General features: G+C 40.6%; 1 protein-coding gene across 13 annotated transcripts in view; it reads left to right on the top strand.

The window, feature by feature from the left end:
* ARHGEF28 (Rho guanine nucleotide exchange factor 28) overlaps positions 1-21,436 on the top strand; it is a 312,161-nt gene that overhangs the window by 128,048 nt on the left and 162,677 nt on the right. For 11 of the 13 annotated variants that reach the window (XM_082457062.1, XM_082457058.1, XM_082457059.1 and 8 more), the window contains 2 exons: positions 1,219-1,512; positions 18,875-19,058. In XM_082457062.1, the coding sequence (XP_082313188.1) occupies positions 1,219-1,512; positions 18,875-19,058 (478 nt within the window). The remainder of the gene's footprint in view (positions 1-1,218; positions 1,513-18,874; positions 19,059-21,436) is intronic. The other 2 variants (XM_082457061.1, XM_082457054.1) reach the window with 1 other exon arrangement.

Raw genomic sequence — 21,436 nt, 5'->3', positions numbered from 1 at the left:
TCAAAACTTTTGTCTTTTTCTTTACTTGCATGTAAGGGTGAACCTCCTTCCCATTCCTTGTGTGTTACAGAAAATCTTTTTTGATTATATTGTGGCCTGCTTAGAAGGGAGGGTTCTTACCTTGATTTTAACAAACTCACTGCAGACAGTTCCAAATTTCTGAATCTTACATTTTCCCGAATATAGCTTTGCCAGGGTACCTTTCCGAAGTATGTACAACAGTTTTCTGTAGTATATAGTGGACGTGTGTGGTCTGGGGGTAGGGGCTGCACTCTGTGCTGTACCATTGAACCACTTTACAAAGGCAATGATGTGAAAATAGCAGTAGCTCTTGCCTGGTAAACCTGGGACGCTCTTATTCCTTGAAACCTGGCAGCATAGCTTCTGGGGAAAAGCTTTGGAGGATAAGGCAGAGCAAAGATGATTTGCACCCATTAGCCGTTTGCTTGGGGGCCAGTGGTGGCTGAATGTTAGCCCTTCTTCTGTCCAGCTGTTAATATCATGATCACAGAGGTTTGGTGGTAGTAATTCCTGGACGTTCTGCCAAGGACAACATAAAAACATACCTGGGTAGAAGTTCACCAACCTTGGTAAAATGGAAGGAGAGTGTAAGGAGGAGGGGCGGGTAGCAGGATTAGGTGACCACCCAACAGAAGTATTAAGAACATCTACAAGACAGAGAAGCCATTCTCAGAAGTGGTGGTGGGCCAATGAACAGTATATATAATGTTTCTGTTGAGTAGTATTTACCCACCCTACTCACGTTCAAAAGAACTCTGAGGGACTAGGGTAAACTTGTGTAACTTTGTGGTGCTACCTTATAAAACTATCACCTAAATAAATATATAAAAACGTATGACTCAGAAGGAAATGCCAGAACAGAAAAGGGCAAAGGCCTTTAAGACAACAAACTTGAATTTGATGGTTGGGTAGAAGTACAAGGTGAAGCTATGCCAAATAACAGTGGTAATGATAGGAAAGCAGCCCGGAAATGGTCAGAGCTCATAAAGGTCAGTTTGAAAATCAGGAGTCACTGGAAGAAGATGGGGTCAGTGTTAATTTGGACCCACAGGCTTGGCAGCATTTAAAGATAATAGGCCGCATTTCCTTTCTGCCTTGCTCTCCTGGAGCGTGTGGTATGCTCAGGCCAAAGCTTTGGACACTGGGAGAGCATTTTCTGCAGACTCTGGGTGAACTGTTCACTATCTTGTCATCCAGGCCACAGGCTTCAGGAGACGGTGACGGTGTCTGTGTGCCTCTGCTCGGAAGGTTACTCCCCGGTGACCATGGGCTCTGACTCCGTGACCTATGTGGACAATATGGCCTGCAGGCTGGCTCGCTTGCTGGTCACCCAAGCCGATCGCCTCACAGCCAGTAGCCACCAGACCCTGCTGACCCCATTTGCCCTGACGGCGGGAGCATTGCCTGCTCTGGACGAGGAGCTCGTGCTGGCTCTGACCCATCTGGAGTTGCCTCTTGGGTGGACTGTCTTGGGAAATTCTTCACTTGAAGGTGGGTCCTTACCAGGAAATTAAGATGTCTCCTCTCTATGTCAAGTTCAAATGTGCCTTACAATTTGTTGCCTGTTTGCCTGGGTGGGTTTTCCTGCCTACTTTTGACCTGAGCCTTGCACTGATCAGTCTGGGATCCCTGACATTCTGAGCCACTCATCTCTGGGCTGATTGATGCCACTCTGTTCCAGGGGGTGAAGAGCTTTTCCTCAAGGAGGGAAGGACTGTTTCTTTGTGGCAGGCTCTTGAGCCAGCTGCTTTGGGCTGTGGCTCCGCTTCCTTTGGCATGTTTTCTTGCTGTAAGAAGGGGATATTGGTGTCCTATTTCCAAATAGGTAGAGTCATTGATCAAGGAAGAACGTGCAGCCAACTCTGTGGAACACTGAGAAGAAATGTGGCCATGCAGGAAATGTAACCAATGCATTGAAATCTTTGAAAATGTCAGTGTCACTGACAGCATTCATATTTACTATATTTATACTAACTTTTGGAGTTACTTCTGGATGCCCCTTCTTTACTAAAAGACTAAATAGACTCTTAATATCATTAAATAGACTCTTAAAACCGTTTGGAATCTGTGTGAACAAAGATATAGATGTTGTATATAAGCTCATACTATGCATGAGGCTACACTGTTCAACAGATACTACTTATGGTGATTACAAATAACATAATTTTATTGGAGATAGAACTATTGCTCTGTATTTTATTGGACACAAACATGTACCATTGCTGTTTTCCTGTATTCTTCCTATGACTTTAGCTTTGTGGTTAGATGATGCTGTCTTTAAGAGTTTCTGCTTCCTGATAAATTCTGGTTACAGGTTGGTTTAAAGTTGATCAGGGATTAAGATTAAATGAACTACTCTAGGTAAAAGGGGTATGATTTTTTTTTTAAGCAGAATCAATCATAAGGTCATAAGCCACAATCAGAGAGGATCTCCATTTCTTTCCTTTATTAGGGTTATACTTAAACTCTCCTGGCACTTAAGGATGTTTCTTATTTCTTAAGACCTTGGATGAAAGAAGTCATCTGTGCCTGAATCCCATGTGCTGCACTTAGCTGTGTGGCAGCTGACTGATACGAATGAAGGGGTGGGCTTCCTGAGGGAGTGGATGGTGTCTCTTTTGCACACCATTATCCCCAGGGACCTAGCGAAGAGCTTGGCACATAACAGGTGCTCAGGAAGTACTTGAATGAATGAGCGGTGTATCCTGAGACCTTTAAGGAGTTGCACATCCTAGATATTGCTATTGTAATTCTCCTGTATGTATAGAAGGAAAAAAATGTTTTCTGGCTAAGCAACTTTATTCATATGTATATACACACATATATTCATTGGTGTGTATACACATGTGTATACATATATTCATTCATATGAGTGTATATATACATATGTATCTATCTATCTATCTATCATCTATCTATATATTATATACTTTCTGGCTAAGGAACTTCATTTGCTTAAGCCTCCTGGCTTTTAAAACAAATTTTATCAATAATATTAGAGGGTATTTTATATTTTGGAAGGCAGACTCATTTTGATAAAGACATAAAGCTTTCATAATTTCTCACTAGTCACCATGCTCAAAGACATAAGTAAAGAGCCTCAGAGCCTCATGGAGAGGCAGGTGCAGGTCAGTGAGAGGGCTACTTTCCTAACACAGCAACTCTCTCAGCATAGCAGGTTGGACTCTGCAGTGGTTCAGTCTGTGCCTCTGCAAAATGATAAATTGTTGAAAGTTATGGAACTTCATAATTTCATATGAACAGCTTAAACTAAGAACCTTCAAAGTGGGCTTCATGTTATCCACATGCTGTATTTATTTTTCATCCTAAAATTTAGAAATAAGATTTCATAATCTTCAGTCTGTACATTGACAGTAGTATATGCATACAATTTTCTGGGTTTGGGGCATATGTGCAATTATTTTTGCTGACAGAGATGCATAATCAAATAAGTTTGGAGAAAACTGGGCTAACCACCAAATTGCCAAGAGTTATCTTATTGCCATTTTCATTGATGTTTGGAGATGTGTTCTTGTTTTCCAAGCCTCCATCTGTCATGACCCTTTGGTTTATCCATACCCTTATAACAGACAGATTTATGTCACCAAGATATATCAGTATATATTGTGTAGATATATGTATTTTCATGAGAAAAATTGGAGCAGTTGCTTTACATGGTGAGACATTGTATTCTATTGGAAAGCAATTCCAGTGTAATACTCATTAAGATTATATGCCAAATCCTCACCCAGTTGCTTCCTGTCTCTGAGATCATCTGGCAAGTTATTTTTGTTCTGATGCCACGTGGGTTTTAATTTCTAAAATGAGACATAATAGTACCCACCTCATTGGCTTGTTGCGATGGTTGAATTAGTGTTTGGTGAAGCTTCTACAACAATGTCTGAACATACTGAGTTCTCAGTAAAAGTTGACTTTCATGTGTGTATGTGAATGGATTTCTGTGTATAGAGAGTAGATTGTATGTACATGTGTGGAAAACAAATTACAATTGGTCTGGGCAACTGAAGCTACAGGCAAAGGACAAAATCTTGGTATTACAAACAATTCCTTGAAATTTCTAGTAAACTTCTAGACTTTCTCTAAGAACAGTTTGTAGTACTTGAGGTAACATTGCTTGCAGCCTAGACTTGTAATAGAACTTCTCTACAACATCAGTGTTCAGGGACAGGGTTAACACTCCTTTTTCTTTTCAGTCCTCTGATCAGATCAGTTCCATCCCCCTGTCTTCTAGTTTGCTGATCCTTTCTTCCACTTGATCTAGTTTGCTGTTGAATTCTTCTTTTGAATTTTTCATTTCAGGTATTGTATTCTCCAGCTCTGTGATTTCTGTTTGGTACTTTTTAACATTTTCTGTCTCTTTGTTGAAATTCTCACTTTGTTCATGTGTTGCTGTCCTGACCTCAGTGAGCATCTTTGTTATTTTGAACTCTCTATCAGATAAGTCACTTATTTCCATTTCATTAAGATCAGTTTCTGGAGATTTATCTTGTTCTTTTGTTTGGAACTTATTCTGTTTCTCCATTTTCCTTGACTCTGTTTTGGTTTCTGTGCATCAGATAAAAGAGCCACCTCTCCCAGTCTTGACAGACTGGTCTTGTGTAGATGAACCTTGTCAGTCATCCCAGCCCAAGCTCCTGGTTGCCTTTTAAATCTTTGTGCTAGTCCAAGTTGCTGTCTTTGTTCTTAGTGGCTCCCAGTAGTAGAGGGCATACCAAGACCCATCAGTGTCCTAAGGGGGAGGATCTCAGTCAGCACCTAGATGCAGGCTGATTAGAAGGAATGAGCTGGCAAAGTATGCAGTCAAATCCCTTCCAGGGAAAGACTGGAAGATGGGTGTTTTTGGCTTGCTCCTCTGTGCAGAACCCTGGGGGGATGGTTGCAGCAAGTACTTATGTGTACACCCATTAACAACTGCTTCTTTATCCACCGCAGTCCTGTGGGACTCCTGAATGCAAGCCCTATTGGCTGTCAATGCTAGGGGATCTGGGACCTGTCTCTTGAGTGACAGCCATAAAAGCAGCTCCTTCCAGAGAGATACTGGTGACCTGGCTTTATTGTTGGAGTGGACTGGAGCAAGGGAGTGGGGGAATTGCCAACTGACTTCCTTGGGGTCCAGGGAGAATGACAGCCAGCCCCTAGATGCGTTCTACTTAGTTGCTGGACCCTCGGGCAGCAGCTTATAAAGTATGAAGTCAAATCTCTTCCAGGGAAATACTGGGAGATGGGTGTTTCTGCCTGCTTACTCAACACTGAGCCCTGGGGAGACAGCCTGGGTGCCTGCTTATATGCCCATCTAGAGCTGCTGCTTTATTTGCTCTAGTCCTGTGGGATTCATGGGTGTAAGTCCTGTTGGCCTTCAGAGCTAGGCGTTTTGGGGGCCCATCCCTCAGGTGGGAGCCTTAAAAGTTGGGGTGCTACATGTATGGTGAAAACCCTTGATTGCTCAGGGAAAAGTTGGGAGTTGGAGGTTCCCTCCTGATTGTATGGCGCTGAGCTGGGGGTGGGGTTTATGGCAAGAGTGTGTCTCAGCCTTTCCTACCCACGTGAGTATGGGTATTTTCTCATCCAGTCCTATGTGTGGGAGTCATTGAGCTAGTGACTGGATTTCTCTCAGTGGGAATTGCTCTGTGTGTAGCTGTACATTTGGTACTTCCATGGGAGGAGGGAAGTTCAGGAGTCTCCTATGTCACAATCCTGGTCCTTCCCCTTCAATGTAGTAAAGTTATAACCTAAGCCGTTTAGAATCTCTTACGAGCTCAATGCATCTTTTTTTCAGCGTACGTATTTTATTAGTGTTGCTTGTCTTTGAGGCAGATAAATTACATTAGCAAAGTGGGAAATAAACTGTGGCATGTGGCCCACTGGAGTTTATCATGTGTTAATGGTAGGGGCATCGTAAATGGAAAACAGTTTTTTTCCCTAGTAGTTATTTCTCCTAAGACCTGTCCAAAAACTATTTAAAACCTTACTATTCACATTTATTTAAAATTCTTTGTATTTATCTATGTTTTTTAGAGGGGTACAGAGGATGTTACAGAATGAGTAAAATTGATTTCTGTAATGATTTTGTCGTGGAAGAGTCTGATGGAAGCCTTACTATGAAGCATTACTGTATTTCCTTGTATTTTATAATAAATCGCTTATTTTCCTTTCTTTTCAAACACTAAGAGTTATCAGGAAGGCCTGAGAACCTGTAGAAGGGCCAGAATCTGAGCAGAGTATTGTGTCTTATGAAGAAAAGCAGAGCCTTTCCTTGGCCCTGCATCTTACCCATCATTACTCACAATGCAACTAAGTTACTCTCCTAGGGAAGGAAATATCCTGTGTTTTATTTAATTTTGTGCCATAAATAAAATTGGATTTCTGTTTCATAAAATTAAACTCATTCTTTCTGTGAAATAGCTTTTATGATAAAAGCTTCTGCAGGGTCTCAGTGCCTCACATTTACAGTAAAACTTGAAGTAGTAATATATTATCCCATAAAATTTCATGATTAACTTTTTTGTTCTGGATTTTTTGCTTGTTTGTGTTTTGGACAGAAATCTTTTCTCAGAGATTGGCATAATTTTGACAATTAGGTTAACTGGCATAAAATAATCTTTTTTTATTCTGTTGGTGCTCAGATAACTTGAGTTAAAGTCTTCCCTTCCTGCTCAATCAAATTACTTCCTATCACTTGTGTGTCCAGAAGCCTGACGTGGCTGGCAAGCACCAAACTTGCCATCACCAGTGGGGAGGCTGCAATTTGAGTAAAGATCCCAAAGGGACTACAAATGCCATCTCGGAGGACTGATGGCCTTGCCCCTGAACATCGTAACTCCTCTCCCAACCTATGGAATTAGGTAGAGCTTGTCTTGATTATGCGTTCTGATTGAAGGAAAAAAAGCCCCTTTACTTAAAAAAAAGGTCATATAAAGTCTCTCTCTCACAGCATATATTTACACTTACAAACCAATATGTAGCAACAATTTGCAGATTCAAGACATTTTCTGCCAAAGTAAATTACTGTTGTGAAAAATGAGTTTAGGCTTTTCTGCAGGTCTCTAGGTAAAAGTACTTCATATGTGCAAAGGTCTCCTTAATAGGCAGAAAGAAGTCCTTTGTTGTGGAAGAGATAGAACTCTTCATTAATTACACCAATTATAAAAACATAGCAACCTGTTTTTCAGCTTTATTGAGATATCATTAACATATTTGTGCATGTTTAAGGTGTACAGTGTGTTGATTTGGTGCATTTATATATTGCAAATGACTACCACCATAGCATTAATAACTCCTTACCATCACATAATTACCATTTCTTTTTTGTGGTAAGAACATTTAAGAAAGGTGGCACCATGAATTGAATCTGTAGGGCAAATACATTAAAATTTTTTATAAAGCAAAGAAAATATCTGTTAGATTGCTTTATCAAGTTTAAAGAGTTAAACTTTATTCCTGTCTTTATAGTTGGTTTTATAAGTGGAAGAAGTTTTTAGGGTAAGCCAACTGAGCTTTTGCAACTTCTCTGCAGGGCTGTCTTGGGTACACAGCCAGTGTATTTTGGGCGCTGGCTTCTCATTCTGTAGTTGTATAGTTGGTTGGAGAACTGTCCTCAAAGAGAAGCAATGGCTGGAACGGGTAGGACCCACTGAGAACAACTTAGAGAATGTATTATTTTAATGATGAATTCCAAATATCAGATCAAGAGTATGCTCCTTTCCTTGCAAGTAACACCAGTGGAGTTATAGCAACCAGAACATATTTAAACTTGAATCCAGAAATTAGAGAAATGGTGCATTGGTTGCAGAATACATGTTGTAAGGGCAAGTCCAAGTAGTATCTGTAGTAACAAGTCACAGTGTAATGAGTGGTGACTTAAAGGAGAGGGAGAAACCTCATCAGGGGCTATAGGTTTAATGGATAAGGACCGCTGTTCCTAGGAAGAAGGGTGGTTAGCATGATGCTGTGCTTTATTAGTAGGGTCTTTATAAATTCCCTTTGAAGGAGAATGTTTTTCTCTACTTTACAACTAATGGGGGAAAAAGGAAAAGAAATGCAGTCGACCAAAAGGACTTAGAAAGTTTATAAGAATGGGGGTTATTCAACAACTGTTAAATGTGTCTTAATAGTTTAGTGTTCCCTTAAGGAGTTTGAAGAGCAATCGTAATATTGCTTATCTGCAGGAAACGCCATTAAGTGAGAATTAACAGTTCATTATGAGAGACTCAGTGGGAACTGCCAGTTTTCTGTGACATCTACATTTTGCTTCAAGCCACATACCCGGAATCATCACCTTCTTTCTAGGCAATGAGAGAAGGCAATGTGTGGGCCCGCAATATTTGACAGAGGGAAATATCTGTTTATCTTTCCTTCAATAGAGGAAAGAGATCTGTAACCAGGAAGAGGCAGAGTTTGTTTAACACTTGAAATGGAGCTTGGCTGTTGTTTTTATCCTTGAATATAGTCTGCCAGCTCTAGAAATCAAGAGGAAATAGAGCAATGCCCTGTTGGTTGGTCCCCACCTGTGTGCCATGTCTTTTTAGCCAGGGAATGGTACATTAGATTAGAAGACTTGCATGCTGTCCCACAGACTATGTGAAATGTCAGCTTTGTCTTTCTGCCCCAAAGCTTTGTCCTGCACCGAAAGTTTGAGATAACATCAGCTGATGTCCTACCAGTGGGTAGGAAACCCATAAAGGATAGATTTATTACAAAATACAGGTTCTTAGGTTTTTAAAAAAATTTTGGAGGAGTTTTAAAATTAATGCATTATGGGTATTGACTAAGTCTGGGATATATGTTTTTCTTGGAAATCTTGACATTTTTCAAGCAGTTGTGTATACACTCAGTATTACTTTCTAGCCTTCTGGCACTTCTGATAGTATCTGGTGGGACAGACATCTCCACACTTTCTTTTCTGACATTTAAAGCTGGTATTATATTCCTTCAGTTGCTAAGGTAACCCACTGGATGACTGCTAGTGGTGGAGAGAATGTTCTTTAAGACACGCCCTATGGTAAATGGGTAAAATTGTTTCATAATACTTAGCCATGCATATGCACACAAATGTGCATCATTTGTGAAATTTTAAAATCCTTAACCTAAAACGGGTTTCTCTATCTTCCGTTTCTTTTTCTAGCTTTTCATTTTTAAGGAATAGGTTTTTCTGGCAGTAAAGAATTTAACACAGAATTGACCTCTTAAGGAAAAGCACTTTTTTCCCCGTGTCAAATCATTTGGACTTATCCTGCAGTTAAGTCAGTCAACTCTTATTAAGCACCTTCTCTGTTTAAGGCACTATATTTTAAAGAAGAAAAAGCAGCTTAAACTTTTCTTTGAAAGTTAAGCCTCCTACAGGGCACCAATGGTCCTGAGACTGGAGTAGAGAATTACATATTCACTCTCACACATGAGAAATAGAGGATAGGGTTCTATTCAGGTTATTTTCAGGTTATTTCAGGTTATTTTCTCCCTCTCTCAAAATTTTCAAGGAAAAAAAAAATGTAAATGGAAGCTTTTATTTTCAAACACCCATCCCTAATATGCTTCCCAGTGGATTCAAGAAAGTAGAAGGTTTTGAAATTTACCTCTGGGTGGCAGTGTTCCATCCCTGGCTTTTCTCCTCTGGGAACCCTTCAAATGTACAGGGCAGTTTTGGGTTGCACACAGGAGACTAAAATTGAATTTGAAAATGACTGTAGCCGAGGATTCTCTTAATACTTATCTTGAGTAAAAAAGTTTAACTTTTTGCTGTTTTCATAGATTTCTTTAATAGGATTTGAATGCTGGCAGCTGTCCTTGTACTACTTTATTTAAAAATTAAATAAAATACTGGTTTAAAAACTACCAAATGCTTGGAGGTTAAAAGGCTGATGGTTGAAGATGGGTGGGAGAGGCCTGGCAAAGGGGGCGGGCAGTGAGCCAGAAGTGATGAGATAATCCTAGGGAAATGACCAACCCTGTGTCCTGGTGCAGCGCCCCTTTTACTTGGCCCCAGTGAACTTTACAAGGCCTTGTCTTGACTCTTTCAAATATGGGCCTTGATGTGAGCGTGAGGCTATATAGGTAGAAGCCTATATCTTCTGTAATTCTACCCTAGGTTTTAGTTCATAATGATTCTCACATGCCTACTTTCTCTTCCCCACATCTATAGCTGGAGCAGCTTTTATTTTGCAGGTTTGTCATGAGGGTGTGTGTGTGTATGTGCATGTGGAGACAGATGAGGCCAACATCTGGAGAGTGGGGTGCAGGCCTGAGCCCTGAGCATTGGTGAGGCTTAGTTTCCTTCTGCTTGCTTTTCCTGACTCTCAGCTTGTTGATTTATTCAAGTTCTATCTTTTCTGCCCTTCTTTTCTTGGGTTTGTCTTTTATCTAATTATCTTTGCCTAATTGGAAGCATAACAGTTAGGAACTTGAGTTTTAAAGGTAGAAAAGCCTGGGTTCAGATCCTTGATGCTCCATTTACTATCTGAGTGAGCTCGGGCAATTGCATAATTGTGTCAAGCCTCAGTTTCTGCCCCTACCTTGTTCAGTGCCTGTCAGGATTAAATGAGATAACACATGTAAGTTGCTTAATAAATGTTAGATGGAAACAGTAAATATAAAGTCCTTGTAGTCATTGGCATCTAGCAAGAATGAAATAAAGGTGCATGTTGTGGTTTATTTTCCTTCATGGGTAACAGCTGCCATCTGGACTTCTAATTAGCTTTTCTCAACCTTCCACCCTCACTCTTATCCCAGGTAGGCTTCGTCTTATATATTGACTTCCTGTTTGGTTTATCCCATTTATCTTCTCCTTCTCTCACCAGAATATCCCTTCCTGAGTGTGCCCCTGTGCTGAAGGAGGGGATAAGATCTCCCACTAACGTTGTAGCTCATACCCACAAAGTTTAGTATTTCTCAGTCTGGGCTTGGCTGTTTCCTGGTTGTGCTTGAATTCAGAATCCCAATGCAAACTTCAAAAGGCCATTTCCAAGATATGATGAGTCTATGCTTTTTCTTCTTGTCAATAATAAAATTAGACTGCAGTGTATTTTCATTTGTCACCCAAACAGAACAGGGTTCCTGGAGGGTCACTTGGAAGGGTGCCTGGGAATTCCACAGGCTCACCTGTGCTGTGAGGGGAGAGCAGAAGAATGCCCAATGCCTAGTACGCTGTCAACAAATATCTACTGAATGAATGAATGGTAGACGTAAATCAGAGCCTTGGAGAAATATTAACAAATGAAAAAATTCTATTGCACAGGCTGGAAAAGCTGGTATGACATAATTGCTGCTTATGGCACCTAATGACCGCCTGCTGCCCAAGCCATGGGGCTGTAGCACATTTGTCTTATGGCACGTCTGGTGTCTTTCATTTTTTTTTTTTTTAATAAATTTATGTATTTTATTTATTTATTTTTGGCTGTGTTGGGTCTTCGTTGCTGCGCACGGGCTTTCTCTAGTTGAGATGAGCAGGGGCTACTCTTTGTTGTGGTGCGCGGGCTTCTCATTGCAGTGGCTTCTCTTGTTGCAGAGCATGGGCTCTACGTGCACGGGCTTCAGTAGTTGTGGCTCGCGGGCTCAGTAGTTGTGGTTCGCGGGCTCTAGAGTGCAGGCTCAGTGGTTGTGGTGCACGGGCTTAGTTGGTCTGCGGCATGTGGGATCTTCCCGGATCAGGGCTCGAACCCGTGTTCCCTGTATTGGCAGGCAGATTCTTAACCACTGCACCACCAGGGAAGCCCTGGTGTCTTTCATTGATGCAATTATAGTGCCTCTTAATCACATAACTAGTTCCCTTAAATTATGATTTTAAATTATAACCAGAGGAAAACTGCTTGCAAATAGATCTATGTAGTGAGTCTTTATTATATTTTTGTATTAAGAAGATCAGACAAATATGTATGACTGGTAAATCTCCCCATACAGTCTCTCTTAGTTCTTGAGACCCCTGTCCCATATGTTATTTTCGTTATAGTCTGCTGACAATCTTGGATACTAGGCTGAGCAGATACTCCTTTCCTTTTTTAAAATTTATTTATTTATTTATCTATCTATCTTTCTATTTATTTATTTATTTTTGGCTGCGTTGGGTCTCCATTGCTGCATGCGGGCTTTCTCTAGTTGTGGTGAGCAGGGGCTACCCTTCATTGCGGTGCGTGGTCTTCTCATTGTGGTGGATTTTCTTGTTGCGGAGCACGGGCTGTAGGCACGCTGGCTTCAGTAGTTGTGACACGTGGGCTCAGGAGTTGTGGCTCACGGGCTCTAGAGAACAGGCTCAGTAGTTGCGGCGCACGGGCTTAGTTGCTCCGTAGCATGCGGGATCTTCCCGGACCAGGGCTCCCCTGCATTGGCAGGTGGATTCTTAACCACTGCACCATCAGGGAAGTCCCTCCTTTCCTTTTACAGATCAAGCAACTTAAAACTTGAGAATTCAGTGGTCTTTCCAAAGCTACGTCCCTGTAAGTGTTCAACTCCAGATCTTTCAGCTATTTAATCTGCTTCCATTGCACTACACAGTGTTGTGTCTGGCTCCTTAATATCTTGTGTTGTTGTCCACGTTGCATAAGTCACTCTGGAAACGTCCCCAGATTGTGAAAGCCAGAAATTGTATTACCATCTTTGAATTCTGATAAGGACTTTTTAGTGTTTCAGCTGATTTAGTACTAGTTTCACAAGGTAAGTATAACCAACCTATATGAGGTACAAAATCCATGAAGTGCATTCCAGTACTGTATATCAAAATGTGAATTTTCTGGAATGATTGTGTGTGTGGTTGGTGTTTTCCCAGATTTTCAGTCAGGAGTTGCTGTAATCTGAGTGTCTCAAATGTGTCTGATGGAGAGCGGACACTTCGGGAAGCTAAAACCTGCCATTATGCTTTTTCAGTCCTCTTCTGTCTTTTGGCTATATGATCCCACCATGCCTCACATTGCTATTGTGCTCCAACGGACGTCCTGTTTCCATATCTTTCCTATGAGTGTGTTTATATTTGCAATTACTATCCTAGACTCACCAACCTCCGATCTTCCGTATGGAAGGCTGATTTGTTTATACACACACCAAAGCCCCGATCAGAGCTACCCAAAGGGAAGATGCCATAATATACAACTTCTCCTCCTGTTCTCATTAAGAGTGCTGAAAAATATCAGAGATTGTGTGTGATGCTCATGCCAAATACTGTCTTCCACTCTCCTGTAAATTTTTGCTAATATTTTTTTCATTCTCTTTCTGCTCATCATTTTTGTATTTTATAAACATCTGTAAACTTTCAAATCATGATACATGATGTAGGTTGATTAACCTGTAGAGCAGTTTCCTTGTAGGTCAGATAGTTTATTTATTTCTGTTCACACTCTTTGTGTAAGCCTAGAGCTATAGTTTATCAGACAGGATTTCATGGGCAAGATATTTATTTTATTGCAAACTGAAGTGGGCTGGCCATGTGCTTCCCCTTTGTGTCCACGGTGCCTGGCATATGGTAGTAGTTTGACTCAATATTTGTCTGCTCAATGACTTAGATGCACAAATTGAGACCTCTATGAATGTATATGTGGCTTTGGAAACCAGAGCAGAACTTATATTAATTGATAGGATTTATTTTTTAATTCATTAAAAAAATGAATTAAAAAATATATTTTGTTCATAAGCTTACAGGGTTGAATACATTTCAGTGGCTCTACTCAGGAGTTATGAAACATTAGTAAACCCTACAAAGTAGAAGGACTTCTGAATTAACTTGTTTAAAAATAACATTCGCTTCTAGATTATTGTCCCCATCACAGTTTTAGTATTTTGCTAAATGTTTAAGGCTATATCTTGGCTTGGCAGCAAGTGATGTAGATTAAAAATAACTTGTAAAAGTCACAAACTTTTTTTGGTCTTATTCGTTGGTGAAATTTGTTAGCTAATAAAATCTTAAGAGATGATTGGGAATACAGTGGTATAAAAAGGAGGCATAGATATGGATTTTGTTAACCAGATGTTTAAAGTAGCAGATCTCAACCCTGGCTTTTACTTAGAATCACTTTGGAATCTTTAGAAAAGATTGATGCTTGGGGTGGGGGGACCTCCCTGGTGGTCCAGTGGTTAAGAATCTGCCTTCCAATGCAGGGGACGCAGGTTCGATCCCTGGTTGGGAAACTAAGATCCCACATGCTGCGGGGCTACTGAGCCCACGCGCCACAACCAGAGGGCCCATGTGCCGCAACTGCAGAGCCCACGTGCTCTGGAGCCTGTGTGCCACAACTAGAGAGAAGCCCGCGCAGCACAACGAAAGATCCCGTGTGCTGCAACTAAGACCTGAAGCAGCCAAAAATAAATAAATAAACAAATAAATAAATACATATTAAAAAAAAAGACTAATGCTTGGGCCCAACGCTAGAATTTTAATTGTTCTGAGGAGGGCCTTGAACACAACTATGTGGGGGTGAATGGGAAGAGAGAGGGAGAGACACACAGACGTCATTGGACCCCAGAAGTACCAACACCCCTCATTCTTTCCCAGCCACATTCAACTCTTTCCCCTTAGAGTTATTATGCTGACTTTTAGAGTAACCGTTACCTGGTTTTTCCTTATAGTTTTACTACCCATGTATTCGTATATAATATGGTTTGTTTTCACTTTTTAAAAACTTCATATTAATTAAAACATATTCTGTGTATTTTGTGACTTTTCCCCCTCAACATTATATTTCTTGGTTTCTTCTATATTGGTCTGTAATTCGTTTTTATTGTTAGAATACTTGTGTATGATTATACTGCAGCTTATTCTATTGTTGAGTAAGTGATTAATCAAGTGATTAAGATCACTTCTATTTTTGACCATTTTACATTTTTATGCATGCTTCCAGGTGCATACAAAGCATTGCCCTCACTGGGGCTTGTATGAAGGAATGGAATTGCTCAGCCATAAGACATTAGTTTCTTCAAATTTATTAGATTATACCACAATGTTTTCCAAAGTGGGTGTGTCAATTTACATTTCCTCTAGCAGTGTATGTGAGTTCCTGAGGCCCTGATAATTTATTTTTCAATCTTGCAGCCTGAATTTCCTGCTACCTTAAAGGCACAGTCAGACCTTGTGTAGGTGTGATAATGGTCCCAAGTTTGGACTGAACAGTACATAAAATCAGTTCCTTCAGTAACAACCAAACTGGCCACCCCTGCTCTTGTGCCTCAGGTGCTCCGGAAGGGCTCTCGGTCTGTGCTGTATTTCACGAATCTTTGATCCCCAAAGAGTCAAGGCAAGGATGAGTATTCCTAGGACCTTGGGTCTTTGACGTGACAGCCTCATTTTCCAGGCAGAGAAACTGAGGTGTGGCAGAGTGAGAGGTGTGGGCTTTGAGCCTCCCTCCCTGTCACAGGGGCAGATGAGCCCCACTTTATGCCGTGATGGGTATGTTGATTGAACGTCACAGCCTGCTGTTCCTTTTTGCATCTGGGTGATCTTGCTCCCAGGATGGTACAGGTCACACCTTTGAATGGTTTCCATTAGAGCAATTATTAGTAATTCTGCTTTAGTTGCATTAGTTCAAATAACTCCTGGTACCAAATAAACAGGAAGAGACAAATTTATTTGGTTAAAAAAACCGTTCCTTTTAATTAAACACCCCCATGTCTACCAAATTGTAGAACCCCTTTCCACAGCTTGTTTTCCTGACTCCTGTTAAGAATATGAAACTCTATAGCAAGCAGAATTATTTATATATGTCATGATGTTTCCTATTTCAAGCTGTTTGCCTGATTCTGGGCTCTGAACTTGTATACTGAGTGATAAAACTCTTTCTTAACACATTTGGGGCAGCCTTTTGTTTCTTCAAACATCAGAAGATCTTCTCTTCCCTGGATTTGGAGGGACAGAGAGGGGCAGCAGTGAGCACTCAGTCCCACATGTTTGCTGTCCTCTCGCATTGAACAGCATATGAGGATGGAGCCAGAAAGGAGAGAGCAGGGAGCTGGGCTAGCCAACAGGCCCGGGAGGCTCTGCTGGTGCAGGAGTCGGGCTGGGTACAGTGAACTCCAGCCCAGGTTGGAGGGTATTTAGGGTCTTGCTTCAGGCACTATAGGGAGTGCCATTTAAATGGTTGACACCGTACTGCCTTTATCAATGGTATGATTTTAAAAGGGAACCCGAAAGGGTTAGGAACCGGGCCGCACAGCAGGAGGTGAGCGGTGGGCGAGCGAGCAAAGCTTCATCTGTCGCTCCCCATCACTCGCTTTACCCCTGAACCATCCTCCCCCTACCCCGTCTGTGGAAAAATTGTCTTCCACGAAACTGGTCCCTGGTGACGGAAAGGCTGGGGAACGCTGGTTTAGATGTTCCCTTTTGGTCGTATTTTTCTTGGAAAAAAATTGTGTCTCGTATAACCATGGGCATTTCTCCCTAGGTTCAGACTGAGATCCGTGACTTAGAAATTCCATCCTCATGTGGAACCTCGTGCTTCATGCTGACTGGTACATTGGGCAGTGTACTCGTGTGCGTGTGTGTGTGTGTTGTTACCTGATCCTAACAAGTCTCTTCACGATTATTATTTAAGGAGGAAAAAGAGTATAAATGTTACCAAACATGCCTTGTTGGGAATCTGTTAAGAGTAAAAACCTTACTTTCTAATTAAGTGAGTTTAAAGATCAAAGACTTAAAGGATAAAATAATTAAAGATAAGTTCTTTAATAGCCTTTAGAAGATAGCAAGTATATTAAACAGATGTCTGGTGGGGTGCACTGCTTTGTCTGTTTTCAGATGTCATTTTACTGAGGCGGGGGTCTGTGCTGTGTCACACAGATGGATGATGGAGCAAATATACAGTGACGTCTGTGGCATTTACATATTTGAAATGTAATGCTTTATGCTCATTGATCTAGATATGGAAATAGTATAAACCAACTAAAAATGTAAGCCAAGCAGTTTTCTTTTGCATCCACGTGCTGCGGAGTACTTCCTTCTGATTGTTTCAGACTAGAGTTTTGTTGGATACTGGCTCCACACACATCACCATCACAACCTGCTGGTAAGACAAAGCTGAGTTTATTGCCGGCCTTGATAAGGGAGAACTCTGCCTCCATCGTGCCTTAGCAGAATCTTGAAGGGGGAAGGCAAGGTTGGGATTTGTTGAGAACTCGAAGTTTGGTTTAATGAGGGTCTTTGGATGCAGGGGAGGAGTGATGGCAAGGGGGTGTCAGGGAAGGGATTTTGAGTAGGTTTAGATAAGGATCATGATATAGTAGTTAAAGACTGGTTTTGCGGCTTAAACTGTCGATGCTTCCTGCTAAAGAGCTGATGGGCCTTGAAGGAAGTTCCTCTGACGAATAGTCAGTCTTTGCCTAGGCAAGAGTCTCCTGGACCGGTGAAGTTATGCTAATGAAGACGACGGAATAGCAAAATCATATTAGTGTAGACGGTAAGCTGGGTGGAGAAGTAGGTAGTTTTTGTCTTCACTGTCCAAGCTGTGTGGGAGTATGTACTTTGTGTTCACAGATTTTTCTCAGGAGGTATCAGAGGTAGAAAACTAAGAATGATAGATGCTCCAAGTAGCAGCTGTAGCCATGTATTAAAAGCTAACTGTCATGGGTGGTCATCAGGGAAAGAGCCATTGGTCATTTATTCATTCAACAAGCAAATATTTATAGAGCACATACACATGCCAGGCACTGTGCTAGGATAAAAGACAGATAAGGTCCTACCCTGTTGGGCCTTCCACTCCAGTGTGATGCAGCATCCTCTGGATCTCTTTCAGATTACAAACAGTCAATAACATTACTTAACTGGAGGGTATGTATAACTCAGATTCTTACTGAGTACTTATTCTGACAGATCTTGAGTGTTAGGATTTTCATGTTCAGTTGTTAAGACTAGGTTTGTTTTAAGGTGTGTCTTGATGTCGATGGAGTTCATGGGCCTAGCTTTTTTAAATGTAAGCAAATGTATTCTTTTACATGTTTCCAATGTAATGTTTATCATGGGCCAGCTGTGTTCCAGGCACTGAGTCATTGTATGAGAAATAGAGGAGTACAAACTCTATACAAATTAGACAATTTAAACATACACAAATAATTGAGATTTTAGTAGTCAGTTGCCATTCAACTCAATAAATACTGAGTGACTTCAGTTTGCCTATACCATGCTAGATGTTAGGAATAAAAAACTTCCAGGATTCCCTCAGCCTGTAAGAAGATACAGTCAGGAAACAACCATAAGACACAGCGGCAAACACCAACAGCAAAAACCCAGACACAAACCAAGCGGGAGCCCGCTAATCAAGGGGGATGTGAAGAGGCACAGGCCGAGTTTTTGAAGCAGAGCACTGGTGCGTGTGGCGTTGGCAACACTGAAATAATCCCAAAGCTTGAATAAATGGGTAGAAGTACGTCCACAAAGTTTGAGAGAGACCATGGACTCAGAGCCCATTTCTGCCCCAGCTGCTGACCTCTGAGGACAAAAAGTGGAAATGGAGGCTCCTGGACACTCTTGGCCTCTAGTAGCCTGTCCTGCTAGGGTAACAGCATCTCCTTAGAGGACGCCTTGGAAATTGACGATGTCTGTTTCCAAAGGATGGTGTGCTCCTAGCACTTGTTCTCCATGGATGACCTCACTGAACATGAGTGAAAGGTGACGCGAACGTGCACCATAGTGCATAGAACAACATTGTACCAGTGATGAGCGAAGCTGCCTCCAGCACCTGCCTGACCTTGTACAAATCACTTGACCTCTCCACATTGGTAAAATGAGGTTTCTGGATTAGATGCTTTTGATGGTTCCTTCCAGCTCTGACATGTTTACTATTACTATTCTTACTTTGACAATCTCTTTGGTAAAATATGTAAGACAAACTTTTTAAATGAAGGAACTCATGTTACATGTTTTTCTTTTCAGTTTCTCTACATAGAGAGTCTCTTCTGCACCTGGCTGTGAGATGGGGCCTTGCTAAGCTTTCCCAGTTCCTCCTGTGTCTCCCTGGAGGAGTCCAGGCCTTGGCTTTACCCAACGAGGAGGGTGCCACGCCATTAGACTTAGCTTTACGTGGCGGACGCTCCAAGCTGTTTGAAGACATCACAGAGTGAGTTTGGATACCTGATAGATTCTCTCTCAATCTGTTTCTCTGAAGTCTTCCAAGCATTATGGAAAAATTAAAATAACCAAATCACGAGCTAACATAGGTTTATATTTTACCATTAGTTCCCATCTATAAAGTACAGATATACATATCATACATAAACAGATATACAGATATATTTGGTATTCACATTTCATGGGGGAGAGGGAGTCAGGAAAAATGTCTTAAAAGGCTCCATGGTTGGGGGGCTAGCTATAAGAAGAAGAAAAGTTGGGAAACACTAGCCTAACCCCTACTTATCTTTCAGGTTTTCGCTTAAATGTCACTTCTTCAGAGAGGCCTTCTATGTTATGGTCTTTTACAATTATGATTAATTTACAGTATTAATTGTGATTAAAATTCTGATTAATTTATAATATAAATCAATTTATAATTTTATATATATAGTCATCATTTATTTCATATATGTCTCCATCCTAAATCATTTGAGGACTGAAACTATTTCTGTTTTACCCACTGTGTTCAGCATATACATTCATTGAAAGAATATAAGTTTTTGTTGAATCAATGAATAACAAACAAACCCCAAGATACTATGTAGCCAATGGGCTGGTTATTAGGATCTAGAAATAATGGAAATGAAATAATTTGTCAACTGTAAAGTTCTCTATGTTGAGGATGATACCAACACTTTTAATGTTTGTTACTTAGAATGGTTCAGATTGGTCATTATATCCTATACAGTGATTTCCTTGACTTAACATGTGATAAAAAATAAGTGGGAAACTACAATGAAAATGACAAATTACTACATAAATATTAAATATTATCAGTGTTATTACATGGTGTGTCTTAATGGACTGGTATGTTTCATTTGTCCCACGGAACTCAATGTAATTAATTTACGGTCGTATGCTACCTAGGTGCATGTTGAAGTCACAGCTTTCTGTTTATTTTTGTTCTTACTTGGTCAAGTGACTGCCACCTAAGGAAAGAGCCCATCCCAATGGAATTGCCTTTATCTTTGCTCTACCGTGACCCCACTTTCTTTAGCTAAAAAGGGCAAGGCAGGACCACTTCCTCTGACTTTGTCATTGTGGATAGTTCAGGGTTATGTTGAGGACCTGGAGCCTCACTTCATCTTTGGTAGCTTTGTATCTTTCTATTATGTCCAAGACCAGAAAATGACATGTGTTTTTAAAGTTTACACATCCTCTGTGTCAAAAAAACAAACAAACAACCTAATCAAGAAATGGGCAGAAGATCTAAATAGACATTTCTCCAAAGAAGACACACAGATGTCCAAAAAAAGCTCAACATCACTAATTATCAGAGAAATGCAAATCAAAACTACAATGAGGTATCATCTCTTACTGGTCAGAATGGCCAAAAAGTCCACAAACAGTAAATGCTGGAGAGGGTGTGGAGAAAAGGGAACCATCCTACACTGTTGGTGGGAATGTAAATTGGTGCAGCCACTATGGAGAACAGTATGGAGGTTCCTTAAAAAACTAAAAACAGAGTTACTGCATAATCCAGCAATCCCACTCCTGGGCATATACCCAGAGAAAACCATAATCCGAAAATATACACGCACCTGAATGTTCATAGCAGCACTATTTACAATAGCCAGGTCATGGAAGCAACCTAAATGTCCATCAGCAGAGGAATGGATAAAGAAGATGTCTTACATATATACAATGGAATATTACTCAGCCATAAAAAAGAATGAAATAATACCATTTGCAGCCACATGGATGGACCTAGAGATGATCATACTAAGTGAAGTAAGTCAAACAGAGAAAGACAAATAACATGTGATATCACTCATATGTAGAATCTAATTTAAGAAATGATACAAATGAACTTATTTACAAAACAGAAACAGACTTACAGATATTGAAAACAAACTTATGGTTACCAAAGGGGAAACACTGGGGGGAGGGATAAATCAGGAGCTTGGGATGAACATAAACACACTGCTATATATAAGATAGATTACCAACAAGGACCTACTGTGTAGCACAGGGAACTCTATATTCAGTATTCTTTGATAACCTTTAAGAGAAAAAAATCTAAAAAAGAATGAGTATATGTATATGTGTAACTGAATCACTTTGCTGTACACCTGCAACTAACACAACATTGTAAATCAATTATACGCCAATAAAATTAAAATAAAAAAGTTTACACATCTAATAAATCCATTCGTGGATGGGATTAGAAGTAGACTGTAAGCTAAATTTTGATTATGTGATGGAGCCTCCATTTTCTAAATTAATTACAAAAATCTCATTGCTCAGGCTGAATCATTCACTTCAGTGGCTTGTAGTTGGCATGGGGAGTTGTTTTCTAGAAGATTCTGAAGTCCCTGCAAGTAA

This window comes from Balaenoptera physalus, assembly GCF_965194825.1.
Source record: "Balaenoptera physalus genome assembly, chromosome: 3".
NCBI classification, from domain to species: Eukaryota; Metazoa; Chordata; class Mammalia; order Artiodactyla; family Balaenopteridae; genus Balaenoptera; species Balaenoptera physalus.
This window is presented reverse-complemented; position numbering and strand designations above follow the sequence as displayed.